This window comes from Dreissena polymorpha, chromosome 16, assembly GCF_020536995.1.
Source record: "Dreissena polymorpha isolate Duluth1 chromosome 16, UMN_Dpol_1.0, whole genome shotgun sequence".
NCBI classification, from domain to species: Eukaryota; Metazoa; Mollusca; class Bivalvia; order Myida; family Dreissenidae; genus Dreissena; species Dreissena polymorpha.
Window position 1 is genome coordinate 32,386,039 of NC_068370.1, and position 26,091 is coordinate 32,412,129.

General features: G+C 34.1%; 2 protein-coding genes and 1 long non-coding RNA gene across 4 annotated transcripts in view; 1 reads left to right on the forward strand and 2 right to left on the reverse strand.

Moving 5' to 3' along the window:
• Positions 1-4,521: 4,521 nt before the first annotated feature.
• The window catches only part of LOC127862105 (uncharacterized), a 123,939-nt gene continuing 102,369 nt past the window's right edge, over positions 4,522-26,091 (reverse strand). Inside the window, exon 3 of one of the 2 annotated variants that reach the window (XM_052401080.1) lies at positions 4,522-4,883. The gene's annotated coding sequence lies outside the window, so the exon portion shown is untranslated. The remainder of the gene's footprint in view (positions 4,884-26,091) is intronic. The other variant, XM_052401079.1, reaches the window with a different exon arrangement.
• LOC127862104 (uncharacterized) lies at positions 4,877-24,809 on the reverse strand. Its single transcript, XM_052401076.1, has 2 exons — positions 24,491-24,809; positions 4,877-6,965 (listed from the first exon to the last, which is right to left on the reverse strand). Exon 2 carries the CDS (start codon positions 6,940-6,942, stop codon positions 5,494-5,496), a length of 1,449 nt encoding a protein of 482 aa, XP_052257036.1. The 5' UTR covers positions 6,943-6,965; positions 24,491-24,809; the 3' UTR covers positions 4,877-5,493.
• LOC127862110 (uncharacterized) lies at positions 18,809-19,707 on the forward strand. Its single transcript, XR_008040445.1, has 3 exons — positions 18,809-18,925; positions 19,183-19,368; positions 19,662-19,707. It is a non-coding gene; the product is annotated as an uncharacterized LOC127862110 (long non-coding RNA).

The following is a 26,091-nucleotide window of genomic DNA, read 5'->3' on the forward strand; positions in this document are numbered from 1 at the left end:
AATTATTTAATTTTGATTAATAATAGTTTTTATGTATACATACATACATACATATTTCATTTCACATATTATTATTCTAGAGGTTATTAAACAGTATTCCAATCAATAAACAATCAAACGAATTATGGTAGCTACGTATTATGGTAGCTTCGTGTATTTATGTATATATTGGCATTGATATTGTATTGTCAACAACAGTTCTCTGGTTTACTTATCTTGAGAAACATTAACACAAGTCAACAACAATCAGTAATCTGCCTAATGAGAAACATTGGGCATTATTATACTGGTGTCAGTTGTATGATCGCTTAGGGAAAGCATTGCTTCTTGTTATTAAACGAGACCGACTCGAATGTTCTGATTAAAATCTAAACATTACCATCAATTGTTCATATATATGTTATGGCATTGATCCTTACGTTACCTTACAAAAATGAAACACGAAAAATCTCATCCGAACAATACTTTATGATACTAATTGGATATGGTATGACTGGATTGCATGTACACCATATGACAAAGACATTATGTATTTATATAACAATTTATTGAATATAACTTTATTTATACGTCATCGTGCAGTTCACTTATTGAATTTATTGCCTTTTCAAAATATATTTATATAAGGTACATGTTAAATAAATTGTTAAAACAATAAGCAGTTGTTAGCAAAAAAGAAACAACCAATACATGTTGAATTGTTAACATGGTGAAAATGGAGGAGCATTAAAAAGAAATTAGCATATATATTTAGCTTGATATTGAGTGTTGACGTTTACATTTACTTGTGACATAAAATTGAACAAGTGCAGAACACATTGCCTTTATAACTATTTAATGTAAATTATTAAACTATTAACCCATTTATGCCTAGCTTCTAGAAAAAAATGCCTTGGCAAACAGCGTAGACCCAGATGAGACGCCGCATTATGCGGCGTCTCATCTGGGTCTGCGCTGTTTACTTAAAGGAATTTCTGTAAGAAATATTCTTAACATAAAAATAAATATACTAGACATCCATAATTTTGAAAATAAATTGATCCAATTTAGAAGGATGTGAGAGTCCACTAGGCATGAATGGGTTAAGATCATAAACGATATGCTGTATACCGACGAGAATACCAGTGTAGTACAACAGAAGCGGACATCGCGAGGAAAGTCGAGAAGAAAGTATATACGCTTCAGCGTTACAATCAATATAAGAAAAATAGATCGAAACTTCACGCTATAATGGTCATATTTTAATCGCTAAGATGTCTTGTCTTCTTTGAATATGCCATGAAAAACAAAATAATACAATGAGAAATTGTAAAAAAAAATAAGTTTCACAAATCATCATAAATTTGGTATATTTCTGGAGCTTATCATCTTAACAGCCTCATTCAAAAGCTCTTTTGCCTTACACATCACGTTAAATAACTATAAAATAGCCTACACACATTTATAGTTCAGCATAATTTACGAAATTTTGACAATGTTTCGACACTTTATGACTTAATAAAAGATTAAGGCAAGTTTCCCCACTTTTATATTTTTAGTTTCGATGCATATTTCGAATGGAGATGCAAAGACAAAAAAAATTCTTGTGGGAAATATGCCTTTATATCTAATTTTGAACTTTTGTGAATTTAAATATTGCGCTGTAACCCAATTTCTGTGTTGTTATGCACATAAAAACACAATAAAAACTGTATGTGTTTAGTTGTTAATGTATACTCTAGTTACATTTAGAACACGTTTTCCATGCACGATGTAATGTTTCTTTTAATTTAAGACTTAAGTGTAAATAAATAAATTTTGTGCAAATTGACGAATTGTGTGAACTAAGGGAATCATCACTTTTACGGTTGTTTACGTCGCTCCATGACAACATGTAGTGCAAACACCGTTAATTTACAAGGATCACTAGGAGTCACGTAACCTTTAGTTTACTTATATTATTGTAAAGTTACCATTTCAAATATATTTATGATCGAAAAAGGGTTTTCTATCTCTGTTTAAATAGAGAAGTCAATAAATGGTTGACAGTTCCTGTCCAGTGCAATGCGACTGCAGACGACTCAATAAATATTTTTGTGAAAACCTTTGTTTTATATCATAATTTATATATATTTGTATAGAATTTGTATAGATTGATTTGTATAGATTTGAATTTGTATAGAATTTAAAAAATGTTAATACTATTGAAAACTCTGTGAGTTGAGAATAATTATGGTATAAATGACTAAAACGAAACATTGCAAATGACGCTATCAGCGAACGTCATATTACTCATTATATGAGTCGCGTTCTGAGAAAACTGGGTTTAATGCATGTGCGTAAAGTGTCGTCCCAGATTCGCCTGTGCAGTCCGCACAGGCTAATCAGGGACGACACTTTACGCCTTATCCGTATTTTCGTGTAGAAGAGACTTCCTTTAAACGAAAAATACCATTAAAGCGGAAAGTGTCGTCCAAGATTAGCCTGTGCGGACTGCACAGGCTTATCTGGGATGACACTTTACGCACATACATTAAGCCCCGTTTTCTCAGAACGCGACTTATATAGATGTGAATTTTCAGTGTAAAGTAATAGTCGCAGAAGTGGGATAATGGATGCAGCGCTAGTCTACATCGCGGATGATCCGAGATCGAGATCGCGTCGTATTTCTTGCCAATTTGTTTTACAATTTATGCAAAAATGTGAACGTAATTTGTAAAAATATTCAAACTAAATAACAGAAGGTTACTAATCAGTAAACAGTTTTTAACGTGTGTTTTATGCGAAACACGGCTTAAAATACATCAGCGCCGTCCTATAACTAAACATATCGCCAAATAATTAAAAAAAAAAGAATATCCTGCTAGAAACAACGACAAATCAATTTATTTTTGACAAGTGTAGACGGCCAGCGTACTATACTACATCACTGCAACCTCCATGTGCCTTTTTCAGGTCACCACCGTCGCACAATATTCTCCATAACAGTCCCCCTTCGATTCAATTAAATATAAAAACAACATCAAAAAGCCATGCATATTTTTTTTAATGTTTTATGAAGCCTGGACCTAAATTTATTGTTTTTCCCACTTCTACAAGAACGGAAACATTCATTTCCCATAATATTATCATAACAGCGGAAAGTACGTGCTGTCCCGGTCATTTCAAACATGATGATACTTCTTTTGAAGAAATTGTGATTTCTAAACTGTCTACAATTGATAATGTGATTTTAAAAAGACCATCCCTTCTGAACCTTCTTACTTCAGTTCGAGATTATTGCATATGTTCAAAAAATAAAAGGCTGTCGTTTGATGATTTTGCAATGTTCAGTGATGAAGACATGTCCAATCTTACCGGAATTTCGGTGTCTAACTTTGTAGAACTCTTGAAAGTCAGTGATTCATCCATAAGAAACACGCCTGCTAGAACTGTTGCAACTACTATTGGAATTTTCTTGTTCTAGCTTAAGTCAGGTCTCTCAAAGAAATAACTTTCAACTTTGTTTGACATTTCAAAATCTAGTGTCAGAAGAGCCATACACACATACATATAAGTACTCCTGACCGACTGTGTGCCTTTTAATCTTGGCTTTTCTCACATTTTACGCGAGGATGTTATTAATAAAAAAATACGCTCGATTTGACACTAATTGTGTTCTTACTCGTTACCATGACAACCAACCACTATTTGTTGCTTTTTTACAGCATGCTGTGTGATTTCAATACTCATGTACAATTTTATAATTTTCAAGATGAAGTATAATGTATATATATATATATATATACGTTTGCAATTGTTTTTATATACCATAACAAATATTCACACGTATTTATCATGTTGCCATAGCAACCATAATAAAGCGATAATAATTATAAAACAGTTGATTTCATATATTCAATATATTGCCCTATACGATAAAAGTAAATTCATTTAATTCTGTGACAGGGCATATTTCAAACCTTCGTGAACCTAGCCCGAATTTTACATGCTTAATTAAACAGTAATCAACAGCGATTTTTTCATTTCTGGTTTACTAAAAAGTATGTGCCATATCTCTTAAAAAGTGTCGGGTAATCGGCAACAGAAGTGCCATTGTCATTGAGATGATAGGCTAAAGAAGTTTCCTTTAACTTGTGGCATCCGACTCAGTAAAATTTGAAAAATCCCAAATACGTCATATTGATATTTTAATACGAATGGTGAACACGTTCTTTATTACCATAATGGTGTCAAGCTTTCGTTTTAAGATGCTAAATTTCGTGATGCAATTAGCATCTAAAATCAAACTACATTAGCGAAAATCCTAAAACAAGTGATAGAGCAATGAGTTAACGTCGGAGATTCTAATCCCGACCGTTTCTGGGATGGCCAACCCATTAGGGTCCAATATAATTTTGCCCAATATATTTTGATAATGGTCCATGTAAAATAATTCAAATTTTAGCAGTTTCCCGAATAATACTCTTCATTACACAATACTTTACACAATAATTGCCTTGTTGAAATTGATGAACAAACACAATTTTCTCATTGATTTATTTAAAATGTACACGACACAAATAAAAGATACAAACATGTGCTTTCGGGACAACAATTAATGAGTATGAAAACAGTTCAACTTGGGCATGGTTTGTGGCAAAACGCCATGAACCCGTTGCTCAGCTAAAGAAACCTATACTTACATGTATTCAATACCTACATATTAATTAAAGAGTCAATAATTAAACAATAAATGCAATAAACAACCAATATGTGTTAATACAGTGATGTAAAATATAAAAATAAAACTCAGAAAATCCCGTGTGTTTTTTCGGAGACACCTGCAACACTAAATAAATATTTTACATATATATCGGGTTATCGCAATCGAAATCGGCATCAATTCGCAAACCATCTTTTACCTGTACTGTAGTATTTCATTTTTACTATCTACGTATACTATATCATGTCCCCGAATTTGTCATCAGATATAATGTAAGATTTTGTTAAAAAATCTAATTAAAAACTGCCATGCAGATTATTCATGTTAAAATGTGTATATGTGCAAAATATTCAGAGAACAATATAACTGTAAAATATGGCAACGAAAACAGCGTAGATACTAAACAGAACAAGTCCTAGTCTTGATAAAAAAAATTTTGACATGGCTAAATATAGCTTTTCCACAATTAAACAGATACGTGAACATATTTTGTACCTTTATAAAATACATATGTTTCGTACTTAAATTGTGCTAAACAAATACACGAATATCCAACTTTTTGTTATGTCGTCATCATCTCGTGAAATAACCGAGCAAAGACAACTTTATTAGCAAAGTTTACTTGTCAAGTATGAAAAAAAAACTAGATTCAAGAGTGAAAACTTTGCTTAAAATATCACAATAACATGCTGTTAGTGAGCTTAACTTAAACCAAGTGGGTAGTATTCATTATTCTGCTGTTTAAGTATTTAAATTGTTTCTGTTTTAATATATAACTGAAAAGAAACCAAACACGAGTATCGAAGCTGTTAAAACAAAAACGGTATGATTCGGTGTCTGACTTTGGTACAGTATTCTTGCCAGTAAACTCCGTACTTCATGCTACACTTATGTTCGTCCCTGAAACTGCGGTGAGTGAGCAGAATAACGAGAACAATAACGTACGTGTAAGGAAGAACATTCTCAAATCCGGTTGTCACCGTCCAGAAAAACGACAGAAGGATTTCCGGAATGTAGTGAAAATGGCGGGACAGTCCCCACCAACCGGAAGCCAGCAGGATGCTCTCCCTTTCTTCGCCACACTCGATCCTGTACTTTGCACGTATAAGATCTGGTTTCCGACCCCAGACTAGGCAATCTCCGTTTGCCTTGCGAACATCCTGACGCTGTAGATCGGCGAGGTAATTGATCAGAACAGAAAACAACCCAAAGATCAATATGCTAGTGGCAAGTGGAGTGCCGAGACGGAGTGGGTGCGTGACGAGGTAGTGACTGACGATTGGATACAGGGACGGCAGCCAGCACAGACAGCCCCAGCATATATAGTAGCCGGCTCTGTCAAGGATAATGTCAATAGTGTGCATGTATCCGGCTTCCCATGCGAAGAACTTGGTAATATATGTCAGCTGAAGAATCGTAGTGACGAACATGCTGTCTACGAAACCGTGAATCTCGTAACTCTTCAGTGCGTATATACAGACCAACAGTGGCCAGACGGTCATTCCAAATCGACAGTTAGTGAACACTTTGACGTCTATTCCGCAAATACGAGGATACAACTCCGTGCCCCAGTAGTAGTCGAAGACGAAGCCACCTCCTGTCTTCCCACTGTCCGATGTGGATGGGCGGGTTATCCCTTTGATGTACAGGAGGAAGACAAAGCAAAGAGCGAACACGTTCATAAACCCCAGCAACTCACCAAAGCGGTCATACACGACCGTGGGGGTCAAGCCGTTGTACTTCAGCACAATGGTTAGGATAGCGAACCCAGCCATTGTGACGCAGTAATGCAGGAAGCCGTTATCTTTGTACTGCGGAACGTTTCCCTTTGGTGTCACAGGTCCTTGAACTTCTTTTCCCGGTAGAACGACCATCCAAAACAGTGCCCAAGCGAAGTAGCCAAAGATTACTCCCACAGTAAACGTGTTAAAAATGCTAAGTTCATTCCACATTGCGACAATTGTTCCAAGAACGGAGTCGCTACGGAAGTGTGCGATCAAAGTTGAGTAACTTCCGGCAAACTTGACGTTCGTATACCAATACAGCATTACTATCTGAGGGGTAAGACCAACAAGCGCCAATGGGAGGATGAGCTTGTTGAACAAATTTGTCAAGCGTCTATTCATCTCTGAATTTTCGAGCGTTTTATAGCCTTCTTTGTAACCATGAAAACCATTGGATATGACGCCATTCTCTTTTGATTCGATGTCCATTTTATCCAATGACTTACTTTTTGACCTGGTTTTTGCGCCAATCATTTCCCGGCCGTGGGTATGCTTTCCTGAAAAGAAATATATCGATGTTATTTTATATCATGCCATCTTGGCTTTAAGGAACTATTTGTGGCAAATGGGTTATCACATGAAAACCAAATGAATGACGACGTCATACAAGGGAATAACATGCTTTGTCTTTTCATACAAAATGTAAAAAAGAAGTTCTGGACTCCTTACAATTAAATAATGCGAAGTCACGCATCGCGATAATAGATAAAGCTTCTTCACTGTGCGTGATTCGGGTTTTCCGTGCACAATAAGATTCTTATTGCTGGACCGGTTTGGAACAGCAAGATTATAAGTCACGTGCTTTGAATAAGCGGTCCTCTGGAACAAAGCGAAGACACTCGCCTATGTTTATACTGGCTATAACGAGCCCTGATCAATAGACACATGCACACTCCAACATGGTTTTCTGCTTCAAATAACAGATAGTTTGGTCGCTGTCTGAATGCATCTTTCCATGACTTATATAACCACGTATGTCTACATCTTTGATTTGCGGAAAGAGCAAACTGCAATCCTTAAAGAAATAAAATTACGCTGATATGGACATTTCGATTTATGGATGCGATTTGAACCATCTCATAAAAACAATGAATTCGTGTTTTTTAATTAGATTAAACGACACATTAATAAAAATAATCAAAACAATACAACTCTTTTATTGATATTTGATTCATATGTGATCTCCGCAGCTAATTGCGTAATGTGAGGGTGCGGGAGGGTGTCCCCTTCCGTCGTTGATTTTTTTTTTAAATGGTACCTTCAAATGATGCAATTTCATGCTATCTAATCAGCATTTTGCATGATAAAAGTGCATGTAAAACAAGAACTTGAGTTTAGACATCAAGTGTGACAGACACACAGACAGATAGACAGACAGACAGACAGACACACAGGGGTAAATGTCTCTCAAACCAGTATTTTGTTTTAATAACTTTACTACGCTTAAAATAATTATAGACATGACTAAAATAAGAAAAAAAACAGTTTAATTGCATTAAAAATCTTACTTCAACTGAAATAGTCCAAATTTATGCCTTTTCCATGCATTTTTTCGGTACTCTTCATTAAACTTGCGCATAAATTGCAGACCACTGCGCTAGTGTAAACACATAATTTCAAGTATTTGATTTATTTTAAAGAAAATTCGTTTACTTTTCACGATTCCCAGAAATTGTTGCATGGAACAATATGTGCGCGCACATCGCGAAAATATGAGACATGGTGATATTCACATGTTCAGTGGGTATACCCTGTCCCGATTTGATGATAATGTTTTCTCAAATCTTTTAATAGTAATATATATGCCGAAATTGTATTGGAACAAATTGCGAATGTTTTTTTTCAGTTCTTGAGCACTTTTTCATGTCAATGTTGCTCAAAAGAAGATCGACCGTTAAAACAGAAACTTGTTAAATGGTAAATAAAAGTTATAAAAAAAGTAAAATTAATCTTTCGGTTTCTCTAAATTTGTTCAGTGAATCGAATTTTCGGACAGACAGACAGACACACAGGGGTAAATCAAATGTTTCTCAAACCAGTATATTGTTTTAATAACATTACTACGCTTGAAAATAATTATAGACACGACTAATATAAGAAAAAACCCAAGTTTAATTGCATTAAAAATCTTACTTCAACTGAAATAGTCCAAATTTATGCCTTTTCCGTGCATTTTTTCGGTACTCTTCAGTAAACTTGCGCACAAATTACAGACCACTGCGCTAGTGTAAACACATAATTTCAAGTAATTGATTTATTTAAAAGAAAATTCGTTTACTTTTTCACGATTCCCAGAAATTGTTGCATGGAACAATCTGTGCGCGCACATCGCGAAAATATGAGACATGCCGATATCCACATGTTCAGTGGATATACTCTGTCCCGATTTGATGATAATTTTATCGAATCTTTTAATAGTAATATATATGCCGAAATTGTATTGGAACCAATTGCGAACGTTGTAGTTTTTTTTGGGTTCTTGAGCACTTTTTCATGTCAATGTTGCTCAAAAGAAGATCGACCGTTAAAACAGATACTTGTTAAATGGTAAATTAAAGTTTTAAGAAAAGTAAAATTAATCTTTCGGTTTCTCTAAATTTGTTCAGTGAATCGAATTTTTGAAGTTTTGTTGACCTCATGTCTATTGCAATCGAGTACTCCCGCTTTTCGGATGTTACCTCTCGACTCAAGGTAAACAACGCGCGAAGTGTATGTCATTTGCGGATGTGTATGGAACTATTGGCTTTGTGTGGTGAAACACGCTCTAAATAAACAATTTTGACATGGATTTAACAGGAATGAAATAAAAAATAAATAAAATTAGGTACATCGTTTATTGCGGCAATGTTTGAATTCATTCAGAAATTATTTTAGTTGTTTCCTTAACCGCTCGACTGAAGGTTATTGGAGGATATTGATTTTCACAAGTCCCACGCGGCAGCCATTTGTAAACATTTACCTATAGCTAAATGTATCGATGAATTTCATATGTATCTCCTTCCGCCAATCAAATAGCGCAGTTTATCACTTACAGTCAATGAAGCGTGCAGTTTAGCTGGCGAAGGTTAGATCGTCTGTACACATGCCTGGTTAATCACACAAATTGACAGCTGTTAATGGCCTAATTAGGGGCATATGACAGGAAAACAAGTGGATTGGAACTGTAAGGGGTTCATTTTTTTAAAATCATATCTAGCCAGCCAGTTGGGGGGGGGGGGGGGCTTTAGCCCCCTAGCCCCCCCAACTAAATACGCCTCTGTTATCTCCCCGTGTCAGCGACACATGTCACGTGTAATGACAGTTGACTAGTTATGATCGATACATTTTATGAGGTTTAACGCATGCGCCATTGTTACCAGATGGTGGTCTGCGAAGTTTATTTCAGTTTACAGCCGTCTGATGAGACTCAGACATCGAACCGAGACCCAAACAAGGCACAGTTCCATTATTTTAGATGATGCCAGCCGAGTTCGAATACAAAATGCATGTGTCCTCCCATAAGCCTAAATGCAGGCACATCCAGGAAACAGAGTTTCTGCAGTGATTTTTCGACAAAGAAGAACCTCAATAAACGAACCCCAAACGTTCATCTCTCAATAAAGCGCTTAAGCCTTCAATGTAATGCAGCAATAAGTTGAAACACCGCATATAGCCAAACGAGGTTTTGTTGCTTTTGCTTAATCAGAAGATAAATGGAACACTTGAGTAAAAGGCACTGTGTTCAAAGTTACCGGCGAGAGATACCTTATACTTCGTCAGCGATCAACACAGAAAGCATGGACATACAAAACAGTGTAAACTTGTATACACATATGTTTGAACTTTTACTTATAGGCATGTTATCGATTCAAATTTAATCAAAAGTTATTTCTTGGTCGAAGTTAATGAATCAATAAAGCAAATGTGCCACTTTTGATAACGTTACTGTCATGGGTCGTGATTTTCTTAATTGGAAAAAGTTATCGTTGTAATAAATTTGTTGAAGCTTGGTAAATCATATTATAATTTATCCAAAGACCTATAAAATACGGTATTATACGTCTTTGAATTATCATATCTTATTTAATTGTGAAGTTTGAATAATAAATTAACACTCGCACTAGAAGGGAACGTGAATACAAACAGTTCGCGTAGGCTTTGGCAATTTTTTAACATATATACAAGTGTTGTCATTGTCTATCAAACTCGAAAAACTGATAAAAGTCAGAGGCCACAAATGAAACCACTTAACCATGTAAGCTTCAATGACGTTGTTGATACTGCAATCGACAAATTCAATGGGGTAATTACCGGATTAACAGACGCTTAAAGCCGACTTCGTTAGCAAACAGGATACGGCCGGTATATGTCGATCACTTAAAGGATATCGGCATTCCACTTTGTTAATTTCGGAATTAAGCTAAAATCACATTATGTCTCACGCAGAATACGCTGGTTATGATTGGGATGCGAGGGATTACTAAACGCAAATATAGGTTTAATGAAAAAAGAATTAAAATTCAGTTCATCGAATAATAGTAATAACTAGCAATGTTATGCCCTGCTTAATATTTATTATTGTGTTTCCACTTATATTAATGTGTAATTGATGTAACAGGGATTTTACTTGCAAATATTTGTTGGTATTATGTCAGTGTTTCTTCTTTTACAGCAGATCAATCACATGACTGGAGGACGTCGATAATAAAAAGGGTCATGCTGCGGATGTGCGAATGATATCCGCCTAATAATCACATTCAACAATAACTTAGCACAATCTGGTCTGAACTTAAGGCAGTCGAGAAAAAGCAGTGGGCGCTGTAAATATACCCTGACAAACTAAATTAGCACGTATTGAGGTAAACTGTCAAAACGACCAATAATGTTTTCGATTAATACCGCCGCTATTTATTTCATCATTAAATGGAAAATGTTTTATATCGTAAGAATCCAAGTAATAACGCCAATAAAGGTAATAAAAAAATATTCGATTCATGGCAATTCTGCAATCGCCGAGCATCATCCGTAATGTATGCAAATGCACGCTATAAACGTGATCGTCTTACAATAAAACGTTTCATTTTGTATGTGCAATGATTATTTATCTTAATATGGACCACACATGATTTATAATTTTAAAACATTGACAAATACAACTAAAATATCCCACAATAAAGCAATCAGTAATTCAGTTTTCATAAATGTTAATACGTTTATTGTACCATTATCATGTCATAAATGTTTATTATTTTATTTAATAATGTGAAAGACATTTATTAAGTTTCATTCCCTTTGTTATGATTTATTATGTTTCCAATAATTATCAAATGTGGTGTCTGTAAACTGTACTTGCTTATTAATGGCGAGCTCAACAAACTTAAATTAAAATTCAAGTAAACACGAAATAACGTTCACCGAAAACATTTTTTTCCCGTGAGTTTATAAATAACATAAAAAGCATTGCGCGTTGATTTTTGTTCAAATATTAATATTCAACTTTGTCTCGGGTTTACATCAGATATTTTTGTTGCTTGAAATCTAATCGTAAAATGCAACTTTTTTACGCAAAGAGAATCTAAATCAAAGTGAAGTGTATTCGAATTCATTTAGTTTGTACTATTTATAACCTTATGGAGGTCTTATGAAAGTCTCGTCCGTGTACATATGCACACTATAAGCATGTCAATGCCTTTTTACCAAAGATATATAAATAAATGTTAATTGATAGATCTGTGGTTTAACAATATATTTTGTATACTCAATATCGTCATTAAAACAACACAAATTCTTAAATGAAGCTTAAACGTTTGGAGCTAAAATGCATTCATCTTTAGTTTGCAAGTCCTAATTTAGTGTAAGAATTTTAAATGCTATGGGTTATTTATATATCCCGACTTACTTGCCACCATGAGCTAAATTGAATACAACACGCACGTGCTTAAATTGTATGAATTTCTGAAAGCTTAACTTATAGTTTACTGAATTTGCGTCTCTATATTGTAATGTTTGTTTCCGAGTGTACAGTTGCGACCGTAGACAGACTGTATCTTATTATATTCCTGAATTTCATCAACTTGCTTAAAACACACAAAAAGCGCTCGTTATTATTCAAAATGCATTCAAGAGTACTTCATTACCCTTGTCAAATAAAAACGCACTTTTTACCAAAGACACATTTAGCGCACTTAAAAGTGCGTTAATTGTGTGTTTTTTGTTAATATGTGCGTTTTCAGTGATCAAAAGTGCATTTAAGTGCGCTTTTTGTGCGTTTTTTCTTTTCAAGTGCGTTATTTTAGTGAAAAAGTGCGTTTTTTGTGTGTTTTCTACATCTGTAAGTGCGCTTTTGAGTGTAGATGTGAGCAAAATGTGTGTTTTTTATCTAAGAAGTGTGTCTTTTATTTAGGAAGTGCGTCTTTTATCTAAAAAGTGTGTTTTAAGGTTTACAGATGTGGGTTTTTTCTCACAAAAGTGCGTTTTTCTATTTTGATGTGCGTCTTTTTTAAGCATAAGTTAGTCTTTTATTTCATAAGTGCGTTTTTATCATATGATCTGTCTTAAAAGGATGTATCTAAAAAGACACATGTTTAACACACTTCTTAAAAAGTGCGTCTTTAACAACCGTTTAGCAAATGTTGTACAGAAATTGAACAAGAAACAAAATTGTTGCAGGCTCTAACAATTTATTTACATCAAATGATTAAACATAGACATATATCTCAGTAACCTGTAATAATATAAGGGGCAGTTTGAATAATTACTGGTTGTCCATATTAACCTGTTTAATGTTTACATACTTTATCATACAATTTCAATGCATACCCTATTGCTTACGTTTTAATCTCAAACATTTCTAAAAATTTCCACCTAAATCAGACTGTGTGTAACTAATTAAAAATATTGAAAGTGTCAAAAGTATTATGTGGGCTTGATAGTATCAATTATATTTCCTCAACATAAATAAGTATTTGAACTTTCTTATACTGATATTTATACCCTAATACAATTAATGTCTACCACATTGACCATAAACATACATTTTAAAAGGCAATTAAAATAATATTTATACTATTAATATTATTTGCTAAAACCATTCAGCATGTTATATTTAAATATTTACAATTAAATATAATGTGTTAAGGGTGCTGTGTACAGTACACTCCACGCGTTTTCCCCTATTTCCCTCCATACTCCGCGGTGATTGACCTAGAGGGAGATTAAGAAAATCCCGCCAGACGCGGCGTTTGCATGATTTTGGACGCGGCGGTTAACGATTGGCAAAACTGATAAGCCGACGCGGTGGCCCTCAGCGTTGGCAACGCGGGGGAAACTCCGCGTTTTACGAGATAACGATCAATTTAATTTTGTTTGACTTCCTGATTTTCAAATAAAATTACATTTATTACAAGTACATACATGTACATGTAGTATAATATTTACAATTAAAAAAAAACAACCAAGATAGATCGATCCCGACGTGGTTGTAGAAGTAGTTGTTGTTGTAAAGAAAACTCGTTGATTTACGACAAACAAAATGTCGTCTTTTAACTAATACTTACCAATTTATATAATCACAGTTTGCAACATTGTTTTTAGTTTGATAATTTAATCCAAAGTTTTCATGTTAGCAGGTGATTTTCTATACTGAACACATAAACAAATGACCAAGGACCCTAAAAATCTCGCAAATCTGTGTGAATTGACAGTTTGACGTAATCAAAGAAAAGCCGCTTCCTGTCTAAAGGCATTTTAACTTACTCAAGTAAACACGTTCAACGAATGCATAAGGAATGGTTTTAATTGTCGGAACAAAGTCAATTCTCTGCTCGCTAATGCATTTATTTTCTCTTTGAAGTTAGGTTATTCCATTGATTGCTAAAAGAAGGTGGTAACTATTGGGTTGATAGTTGCATTTAATATTCACAGTTGTATTCTTGTTGCGTCGACATTCAAAACAATGTTTACCAGTAATTATGGACCAAATCGGCAGAGTGACATTCACACATGTTAATCCCTTTTGTCAAAACACCGCAGACAGCAGTCTACACAATAGGTCAGTAGACAAGCTTTGCGTGTTTTCATACATCAAACACTTAAAATCCAGTTCCGCCCAGATGTCTTCTTTAATCAGTTAACAGAACAATTACTGTTAAAATAATTACTCTACTAAAATACCGTAACGATAAAGATTCGGCGTGTATGATTTGAAATTATTTTGGAGGAAATATCAACTTATTCGCGATATAATTTTGTTAAAAAATACCAAAGAAACTTTTAACCGAAATCAACAAAATTCAATGTCTCTGCGCTATAAAGTTTGTATAAAAAAAATCAATACACGCACGCTTTGCAGGAGTATACCTTGTACAATGCAGCATAATTTTCGCGCGCTTTTGTCGGGAAATATACATGATGACTGTATATTGGAAGCATTTGTAAACGTCGTGTTAACATTAAAAATCGTAGTCTGTTTCGCATTACTAATTATTATTCTCATTTGGAAATTTTACGGTACATTTATTCTTGTCTTATATGTGTTATTATTTAAATATTAATTTGTCAAATGTCTTATATTCATACATATTGTAGACGTACCTGTGAATTAAAAAACATAATTTTTATACGTATTAATTTTCTATACAATTATCTTTTTTATACATGTACTAGTATTTAAACAATTTATTATAACAATGTTTTTATTTTTTGGCATGCCCAGAAGCACACTGCTAATGCGGCGTTGCGCGGCGGTCACCGATAAGAACGGAAATTGTCTGCATTTACCGACTAGGCTAAAGCAATACACGCCGCGGGAATTAGCGAACGCGGCGTAACGCCGAGCATTTTATCGAGTTCACCTCGCTCTCTCAACGCCGCGTGAACACTCGCTAGCAGAAATCAAAGCGCTGAAGGCACTGAAGATGTTCGCTATTGCATAATTTAACATGCAATTCATTTTTGAAAATCAATCGCAAGTTTAAAATGAACACACGCCATTCAACTTTATAAAGTGTGTGTCATAGCGCACGGGTCGATTTTTGTGTGCACTTTTTATCATCCTTATTATTTCATAGAAATAACTAAGACAAAATAAAAACAACATGCTTTTTTGGAAGTTCTGAAAGCATAGAAAGTATGATGAAAATAATTATGAGAACTAAATATAAAGAAAATTTGCAGTCACCATCATATTAAAGGAATATTTTTCTAATATCAAATGACTATCTCACCAAGAATATAAATTCATAATGAAAGTTCCATGTACAAAACTTTTGATTTTTGACACCATATACAAATTCAAAATATACAATAATCTTCGAATCTTGTATATGGAGGAATAAAAGTATATAAACATTGCTGTTTATGCTTTACTTGTTACCCGAGCAGTTCACACGGTGTCAACAACGCTAACATAAACATAGGTATAGAGCACTAATGCGCTTTTAGGCGTAGCTGTTTCAGTTTTCATCTTAGTGTCTTTTACATAACGCCAACAGACACGCATGAATATTTTCGAATATTTAATAAGCTGATTCGAGATACAACCTCTGCATTTTTGCTACATCACTGCGTATGTGCTCAATTCAAAGGATGTAGCACTGTTCAGTGTAAGGAATTCCGGACTTCTCTCTGTATGCTCAAACGACACAAATTGTGGCCCTGTTACAATTACGCGTTACAATCCATCTCACAGAATTTCACTTTCGCCTCCAAGATGAGAAAACAATCATTAGCGAAATAGTATAGTGTCACGATAAGAAAAAATCCTTTAATTATCATACCACAATGTTTGCCGTACTTGGTCAGCACGTCTGGAAATCATTCCTTAATGTGTGGATAGGCTGCCATTATTAACAAGTTTGCTATTTTGAATTCAATTTTGTATCAAAAAGCATTGTTCTTAAATGTGGCATTTTCAATTCGCAATGAGATTTGTAATGACCCTCGTCATGCGAAAATGGGTCTTATTCCATATGCGCCCATCATATAAATAGCCCACTCAGCTATCCCTCCTTCTGGCAAGGAGAAACATAACATATTGAGTGATTTTAAAGCGAACAGCATCGCCTATGGCCTGACTGCGCAAAAGCACATGTTGGGTTTAACAAACGCTTGCTGAAACGCATAAGACCCATTTTCGCATGACGGCGCTATTGATGTGTGATTTAAATGTGTCGAAAGAAAACTGCGTTTAAATCAAATATAAACATACGATATATTTCGATAGTGAAGAAAGATACTCATAACAAGGCATATGAGGACACATATGAAGTGCTCTCCCGTAGTATATTTTTTATTTACTCACACTAATGTGTGGTTTGACAATGCTAACACACATTTCATGTGGTGAATATGCAGCTTACAAGTGAAAAATACAACACAATAGTTAAACCTTTGTTTAATTGTATTTAATTATTTAGAAAAGTAAACTGCTAACTTTATTTCAAAGTCAGCGTATACGCCGACTACATTTTTAAAAGACATTTATTTTTATAAATATATTTAATATAATATATTTAGTTGCTTTCGGTTTTAGCGATTATAAAGCATTTTCGAGGTTGCCTATAGTATGCCTGTAGTAATTGATGAGCTCATATCAAACTGTCTATGTATTGAGAACTGTGAATTTAAACAAGCTAAACCTTCTACTAACCTTCTACTTTTGCGTTACTAGCACCCGTAAATACAAAGATCGCCGCTATCTGTTCAGAACCAAAGAACGTTTTTAGAAATACCCCGCTGTAGTAGCATGAACGAGATTATGAAACAGGTCATTCGTATTATTATTATAAATTGTTTGTTATATTCGGGTTTAGCGATTATGAAACATTTTTTGTGTTTTTGTCTATCGTATCGCTGAAGTTATTGTTGAACTTATGTTCAACGTTTTATAAATTGAGAATATAAATAAGCGTCAACTTTTTCCCGAATCTCTCAATTTACGACCTGTACTACGTCATTGAGTTGTATGTGAGAGCGTAACCTATTGCGTTGTTATAACCCGTAAACTTTCCTTTGTTTATCGACAGGCGCATCTATTAATAGCCTCATATCATGAATGCCAAAACACCCGCGAAAAAAGAACCACGTGACCAAATAGGACGCTAAACGCAAATACCATGCGACTACGACTTTTATTATCGCTCCGCAATTCCTTTGAAGCCGGAGCCTTGTGGTTGCTATTACGTAAAGAACTGACCTCTAACTGAAGTAAGCAAAGGAAACGCAGCACCCATTTGACCCATACCTTCTATGTGCGAAGGCAGATTGAATTTTACTAATGTATGGTTTGCCTATTATAACACACATTATAATGCGGTAAATATGCGACTTACAAGTAAAAAACACTATTATTAATTTTTTGTTTTGAATTAAGTTATTTAGAAACCAAAATTCCAAACCTTATTTCAAAACAGCAAGACTATATTTTTTAGAGAATATTCTTGTTATATTTAAATGTTTTTTAACAGTTTCAGCGATAATGAAACATTTTATATGGTGTTATCGTATCCCTGTAATAATTGTTGAACTCGTGGTACACGTATTATTAATTGAGACCTGTGAATATAAACTAGCGTAACCTTATACTAGTGCGTTATTCTCACCCGGACTCCCCTTTGTTTATCGCCAGCCGCAGAGTTATGAATGAGCTGAGCGAAAATACTACGTCACGCAGACGCAGCGGAAAGTGGACTATTTTAATCATTTATAAACAATCTCCTCCGCGACTCGTACAATACGATCATTGTTTATTGATTCTTTTCTATAAAACACCGTTCGAAAATATTGAACGTAACATGATATTAATATAATGTTTCCATTTGTGAATACACAAAATTGGAGAACTCAAACCTCTTGCATAAATTATACAACTCTTTCTTGCGCGGATACGCAAGCGGGTATAGGGTTAATCATACCTAGGCCGTATCGACCTGAATTTCACATCAAGCACTTTAGACGGTCGCTAAAGCGACCATCTAAAAACCCGCGGAGGGTGTTTTTTGGGGAAAACGCGTGGAGTGTCCTGTATTATTCAATAAATATTTTGGTGTTGAAATGACTGCCTTATCAGTATTTCTCAAATTATGCAATTTTTGGCTTAGACACAGCATGGTATCAGATAAGAGAATAGCCAGTCCCTATCAGTCCTCCATCTAAGCCTAACTAAGGGGTGTTGATATACTTTTGATTTGTTCAGGCACCATCTATTTGAGAACCACAGATAGGAAGTTATTTTCTGAAAACAAGCAGCATCAGCAACTGACTTTAAGCTAGAATTAAGACTTATTATTTTAGTGTAAAATGTCTTGAAATACTTTCAGCATGAAGTATTGTGTGATGAAAAAAATGTGTATTTACTACAATATGTAAATCAACAATAAAGGAGATTAAAAGTGGGTGGTTAAAGACATATAAAGTGATATGGTCTAGTTCAACAACTGCCTGTATTTTTGGAATACTGAAGAACAGTCTGTTGTAACAGGTTCGTATTTTCAATTCTGCATCCCTTTTTTATTTAGTTTATTGAATTAATAATGATCATTATCATATTTATGTATTGTCACTGGGAAATGTAAATGGATGAGTAAATGTAATGCAATTTTAAAGAAAAACAACACCATTTGAATTATTATGGCTGTATTTTATGGTTATTGTCATCTTAAAGTTATTTATACCTATTTTTGGTCATTAATGAACAGATTTTTCCCCCATATTAAATGAGAACTTTAAAATTTAAAGGTTAAACCCCATGGAAAGAATGTGCATCATCGCATCGCCTGCCAAAAAAGGGAGCAAAAAAGAGACTACCTGATGTATGGACTTGAATACCAGGTTTTACCCTGCACAAGCTGGCCGACATGAGGAGAACAGGAGTGGGAAAACCGCGCCCTCTCCTTGACCAAGAAAAGCTGGATTTGTTTAGAGGTAAAACTATACAGGGTACTGGTTATTGCATTTTAAAGGTGTCACACTTCCGACCAGTCCACACAGCAAAATGAGACCACGTATCTTGGTACATTTTTGAACAGTATTTTCTATCAAACGTATTTATTTATGAAAAGCGTTAAGTCACATGTGATCAGGGGATTAAAATTGCAAAATAAACAAGCAAAAACAACAAGCAAACAAACTAGTTTTGATTTAAATTTATAATTTTTATAGCAACGAGATTACCATAACAGCAATATTCAACACTTACATTATAAAATATCTTTCAGGACCTGATCAAATGAGATCATGCACGAGACGCATCGCGCAAAGGGCATGACAGTATAATAGTTGCAAAGAAGTTTGACCGGCTAGTGGCAGACTTGGAGAGAAAGATGAGAGCTGCACTCCGCTGCCTCAAAGAAATGCTGAAAGGCCTTTATTGATATGCATCTTTCTTATGTATATAGCTGTTCGTGTGTATATACTGTACATGTTATTATAGTATGCTATTATTTTTTGTTTATTTATAATCAAATTATGTTTATATTTATTTCATCAAATTTCCATTGATATTTAATTACTCATGTATGTTAAAAAATGTTGGTGTACATTAAAGTATAAAATTGAATTATCTTGTAATTATTAAAATACACAAATATATATGTTTATATAATTATTTGTTTTTATTGCATATCTGAATTTAAAAAACTTTTAAAAGCATATAATTGAATCAACTGTTAAGGCAAAAGATGCACCTTTAACGCACATGTGTGCTTTTTGTGAGTGCGTTTTTTGCTGCCATTCATTTGCGTAAATTGTGCGTTTTGTGTGGGTTATAACTGCGCTTAACGTGCGTTAAATGTGCGCTTTTTGTGAGTTAAATGTGCGCTTTTTTATTTAAAAAGCGCACATTTAACGCACATAAAAGCGCACATTTAACACACATGTGCGCTTTTATGTGGGTTATAACTGCGCTTTTCGTGAGTTAAATGTGCGCTTTTTAAATAAAAAAGCGCACATTTAACTCACAAAAAGCGCACATTTAACGCAATTAAAAGCGCACATTTTACACACATAAATGGCAGTCAAAAACGCACTTATAAAAAGCGCACGTTTAACGCACATTTAACGCACATAAAAGCGCACTTTAACACACATGTGCGCTTTTATGTGGGTTATAACTGCGCTTTTTGTGAGTTAAATGTGCGCTTTTTAAATAAAAAAAGCGCACATTTAACTCACAAAAAGCACACATTTAACGCACTTAAAAGCGCACATTTTACACACATAAATGGTAGTCAAAAACGCACTTATATAAAAAGCGCACGTTTAACGCACATTTAACGCACATAAAAGCGCACATTGAACACACTTATAAAAAGCACACGTTTAACGCACATAAAGCGCACATTTATCCACAAAAAGCGCACATTTTCTTGTTTGTTTGTTTTTGTTAAAAACTCACTCGGTAAGAAAAAGCGCACAAAAAACGCAGTGCCAATACCGCCACGTTTAACGCACGCAAAACGTACGTAAAACGTACATTTCACACACTTTTTTGAGAAGGGTATAAACGTGAAACTCAACTATGATTGCAATTTAAACATAAAACATACCGTATGTAGAATTGAAACCGTTTTCGCAATTCCTTACTATTTGTAAGCGCTCACAACTAGACACTGAAGCCCTACCACTCGTCCGAGATGTCAACAAGAAACTGATCTTTTGTTGTTTTGACGATTGGCTTCTTTTGGTTCTATTGAAAAACATGAACATCTGTCGCGCTCGTTTAACATTCGCACATCATCGGCAATTTCCGTTAAGGAATAGATCGATCAACTGTATTTCTCATCTCAAATTATCACATTTTTAAGGGGATGAATGCATCAGTTGGGGTAAAGGAATGAGAATACTCTCCCCACGTGGCATGCCGATTGGCGCATTGGTACTAATACACGGTATATTATGGTACTAATACACGGTATATTAGCTCGCCATAAAATACTTATGAAAATCATTTCCTCCAGCTGGCAGAGAAATGGATCTGCAGGACCATTACCTATCTATTTTACGTCAGTCTGATAGTTGATTGTAATAATAATAACGATAATAATAATAATAATAATAATAATAATAATAATAATAATAAAGTAATAATAATAATAATAATAAAGTAATAATAATAATAATAATAATAATAATAATAATAATAACTATTATTTTTATAATTTTAATAATAATAATAATAATAATAATAATAATAATAATAATAATAATAATAATGATAATAATAATAATAATAATAATAATAAACATAAATAACATTTAACATATATTATAGGACATGTATTAATACTTATAATTGAAAGTAAGCGACAACAAAATCAGCATGGTCATTTTCTTATACAATAGTTCTATAAAGGGGGTTTCGATCAGGCTTCTTATCAAAAGCTACCACTATCAGAAGCTTACGCGACTTTCCCCATGTGACCGCGTGTTCTTGTGATAGCAGTAAAAATGACTCTTTTACGATGCTATTTATCGAAACGTTTTCATTTAAATAGTAACATACAATTTGTTTGACTTATTAAAAGCGATTTTATATAACGAGGTTTTCGTTAAGTTACGCAAAGAGGGCACCGAAATTCCTATTGTTTTACTTATGCACGTTATATAATTCATACTGAATATTGCTAAAATAACTTTTTTCAGTTTCTGAAATTAATTATTGTTCTATAAGGGGAAGATCGGTAATCCTACACATTAAAGCTTCCGTTCGCACTTGTCAAGACCACATGTCCGCGTTGGAAATGGTATAAATTTAATTCCTCTAACTTTTCTTTCTGGATACCGATTGTCCGAGTTTTATAAACCCTATTTACACCGTTTACCAAATTGTATTTCCTTTTTATCGAACAAAATAAACAAAATGTACGCTCAGGGCAAATTTCGACTAATAAGTTTCCCTTTTAAAGACAACGGTAAATATGTCATATGAGTCAGACTTTACATTATATGTCAAATAATGAACATATGTACTTGTTTCTTTTACCAATGTTCGCAATAATTTATTCACGTGTATGAAAATTATACAAGTAAAGTATTTTTATATTAAAAGAGCTATGGCAATAGCGTGGTATCAATAAAATTGATAGTAAAAATGAACGTGAATTCCGATTATTATAAAATAATTCCATATAATATATAACTCAATAACAAGCGCGTCGTCGATTACCGTTTGTTGGGGCTTTATAATCGTTATGTTACTTGATCGGTTATTTGGCGAGTGGTTCATTATTATTATTATTGACATATAAGGGAAGTATTAAATTTAGTTTCGCTTAGTCCTTGATACGCAATAGCGCTTGTTTTTTGGTTTAAAACAACTTTTGTACAAATAACCAACGACAATATAAGCTGACACCATCATACTCATTTGCGATTATTTACTGCTTGTTTCTATTTGGACTCGTTAAAATCGCCACACGACACGTTGTTTCACGCTGTTTCCATGTGTTACATTTCACTTTGTTTTCTATAGACTAAACAATAAAAAATAAAAGGCTTTAGAACGATGTTGTCACGGCGTTTACAAATTTCTATTTCAATGATCTCTTGTATGCGTCTATACTCGATTATACTTCCTTGCTGCATTATATGTTATGCAGTCCATGAAAGGAGGAAAATAAAAGTCTATCTATCCATCCATCCATCCATCCATCCATCCATCCATCTATCTATCTACTAGTATCTATCTATCTATCTATCTATCTATCTATCTATCTATCTATCTATCTATCTATCTATCTATCTATCTATCTATCTATCTATCTATCTATCTATCTATCTATCTATCTATCTATCTATCTATCTATCTATCTATCTATCTATCTATCTAATCTATCTATCTATCGATCTATCGATCGATCGATCGATCGATCGATCGATCGATCGATCCATCCATCCATCGATCCATCCATCGATCCATCCATCGATCCATCCATCGATCCATCCATCCATCCATCCATCCATCCATCCATCCATCCATCTAATCTATCTATCTATCTATCTATCTATCTATCTATCTATCTATCTATCTATCTATCTATCTATCTATCTATCTATCTATCTATCTATCTATCTATCTATCTATCTATCTATCTATCTATCTATCTATCTATCTATCTATCTATCTATCTATCTATCTATCTATCTATCTATCTATCTATCTATCGATCGATCGATCGATCGATCGATCGATCGATCGATCCATCCATCCATCCATCCATCCATCCATCCATCCATCCATCCATCCATCCATCCACCATCCATCCATCCATCCATCCATCCATCCATCCATCCATCCATCCATCCATCCATCCATCCATCCATCCATCCATCCATCCATCCATCCATCCATCCATCCATCCATCCATCCATCCATCCATCCATCCATCCATCCATCCATCCATCCATCCATCTATCTATCTATTAAAATAAACGTTGTCGGTAGTTAACAATAACGGTGTCCAGTGTTATTCAATGTATCTCTACGCATCCTAAAAATACTGCTGACGCATTTAAAACGACATAACGAAATATGATCTTTTCAGGCTACTGTATGTGTTGTTCAATATAACCAGAATGTTATACTTTTCAGTAGGCCGATTTTTACTTTCATATCTGTCACAAATATTACATAAATGATTGGGGAACCATGAATATTTTTTTAGATAATCAAGTTTTTTTCAATACAATAGTTTTCACAATGCATGCAACGCAGGTGGTTAAAATAAATAAATAAATGTAAAATTAACAAACACTGAATCATGCACTAAGTATTTTGCCCAATCAACAAGCATATACATTTTTGTATTTTATTAAATTGAAATAGAAAAAAGCAAAACGAAAACAGAGAAATGGTATTTAGGATTTTAACGAGTTGAAACATATCTATAGTACCAGAAGATGTAGCAAATGATGGTGATGTCTGGTGTAATAATTGAAGTAGGACATTATGTTTTGACATGTTTAAGTTATTTAAACGTACTTTTAATATTCCAATAATATTTATAAAATGTATGTGTATAAAACTGCAGTCAGACAATAAGTGTACCTGTTATTTAAGTGTAATATATATTCCCGTATTCTCCATGTGAAAACTGACACTGGTCGATGTTGCTGCATCCAGAATACTCCGAATACAGTGTACGCAGAGCGGACTAAGTGTACACTTATTATGAAAGGGGAACAATAGAGCATTACCGGAAAATACTTGATTCAACAATCAGATAGTGTCCTGGATTTAGTTTAAGGTCATAGCAATGTTTCTTTTTATTACGCGGTGTGGAAGTTACGTGTGATATAACGACATGTCCGGCTATTAACTACAGTAATTTAGAGGATTTATAGGTAGACTGCACGCTTTTACAATGGGTTGGACCTAGATTTTTAATTCCGCAAAAGGCTGACCTTTTAATTTAAATATTTCCTTGCTATTATAATTATTTTAGAATATTACAATATTGTACTTTTGTTAATATGTATGTTAGATGAAAATTTAAAATACATGTACCTAAAAGTGTTAATAAGTCCAATTATTACAATTTCTCATTCAAACTTGTCTTTATCTTTTACATAAAAAGCTGTTTGAATCCCACATTATCGGCGAGTAAGTTCCTCCTGATTTCTGTAGGTACTATGTAAATATACTGTTTACTCCAGTATCAGTCGATTATAAACCAGTCATCATTCGCACCTATCCCTCTTAGAACTGTACTTAAATCGTTCATGCAATCACAAACGCCATACGCACATTATCTTAATGGTACTGTAAATAGTTTACCCATCCATGTAATGAATAGAAGATCGGCCATTAAAAGCTCAAGACAATATTCAAACAAACAACCCCTTTAATGTCCGCTTTCACAGTCGTGCGCTGACCGGATAACTGAGGTCACAGATAACATTTATATCCAACTATCGTACGACATACCATTCGCTGGCAGTTGGACCTTAAACAACGCTATTTACTCTCAAAGTATACAGTTGGTTGCATTTCTATGGAGTCGTTCAAAGGTCAACATGTAATTTAAGTGATACGAATACAAGTCTATATTAAAAGGTACATCTCGATGGTATTTTCCGTCAAATACCGAAAATGCCGTCTGTGTCCCTTCTTTTCAATGATGCATATCTAGTAAATATAATATATTGATGAAATCTAAAAAAATGATAATAAAATCTAACGCAATACATCTGAGTTTTTCTGAAAAATGTACCTAGCAACTTTCATTCAGAACAACGCGTTATTACAACGTGAAACGTGTACGAACGTAACAAACGTCAAGATGGGAATTATGAAAATCATAATAGAAAATAACACATTAATATAACGGTTTGTACAAAGTAAACGAATAAACCATCGTTCGGTAGGACTATTAATCTTGTTTACCATACATAAAAAATAATATATTTTTACTATGTTTTGCGTATTTTCATAATTGCAAACAATATATGATTATAATAAACAAAACCACCGTCTGATGGTGTGAATGCACGCATTTTTATATTGAGCATTTCTTAAACGATGGGTTAAGTGAAACATCAACAAAAACGAATTTCCGCTCCATTTCAGCTAGCCTTGTCCATTTATATCCAGCAGATTACCAATTGCTGTTATAACCAGTTTGTCCCTTAAAAGTTAGTTTAAACCGA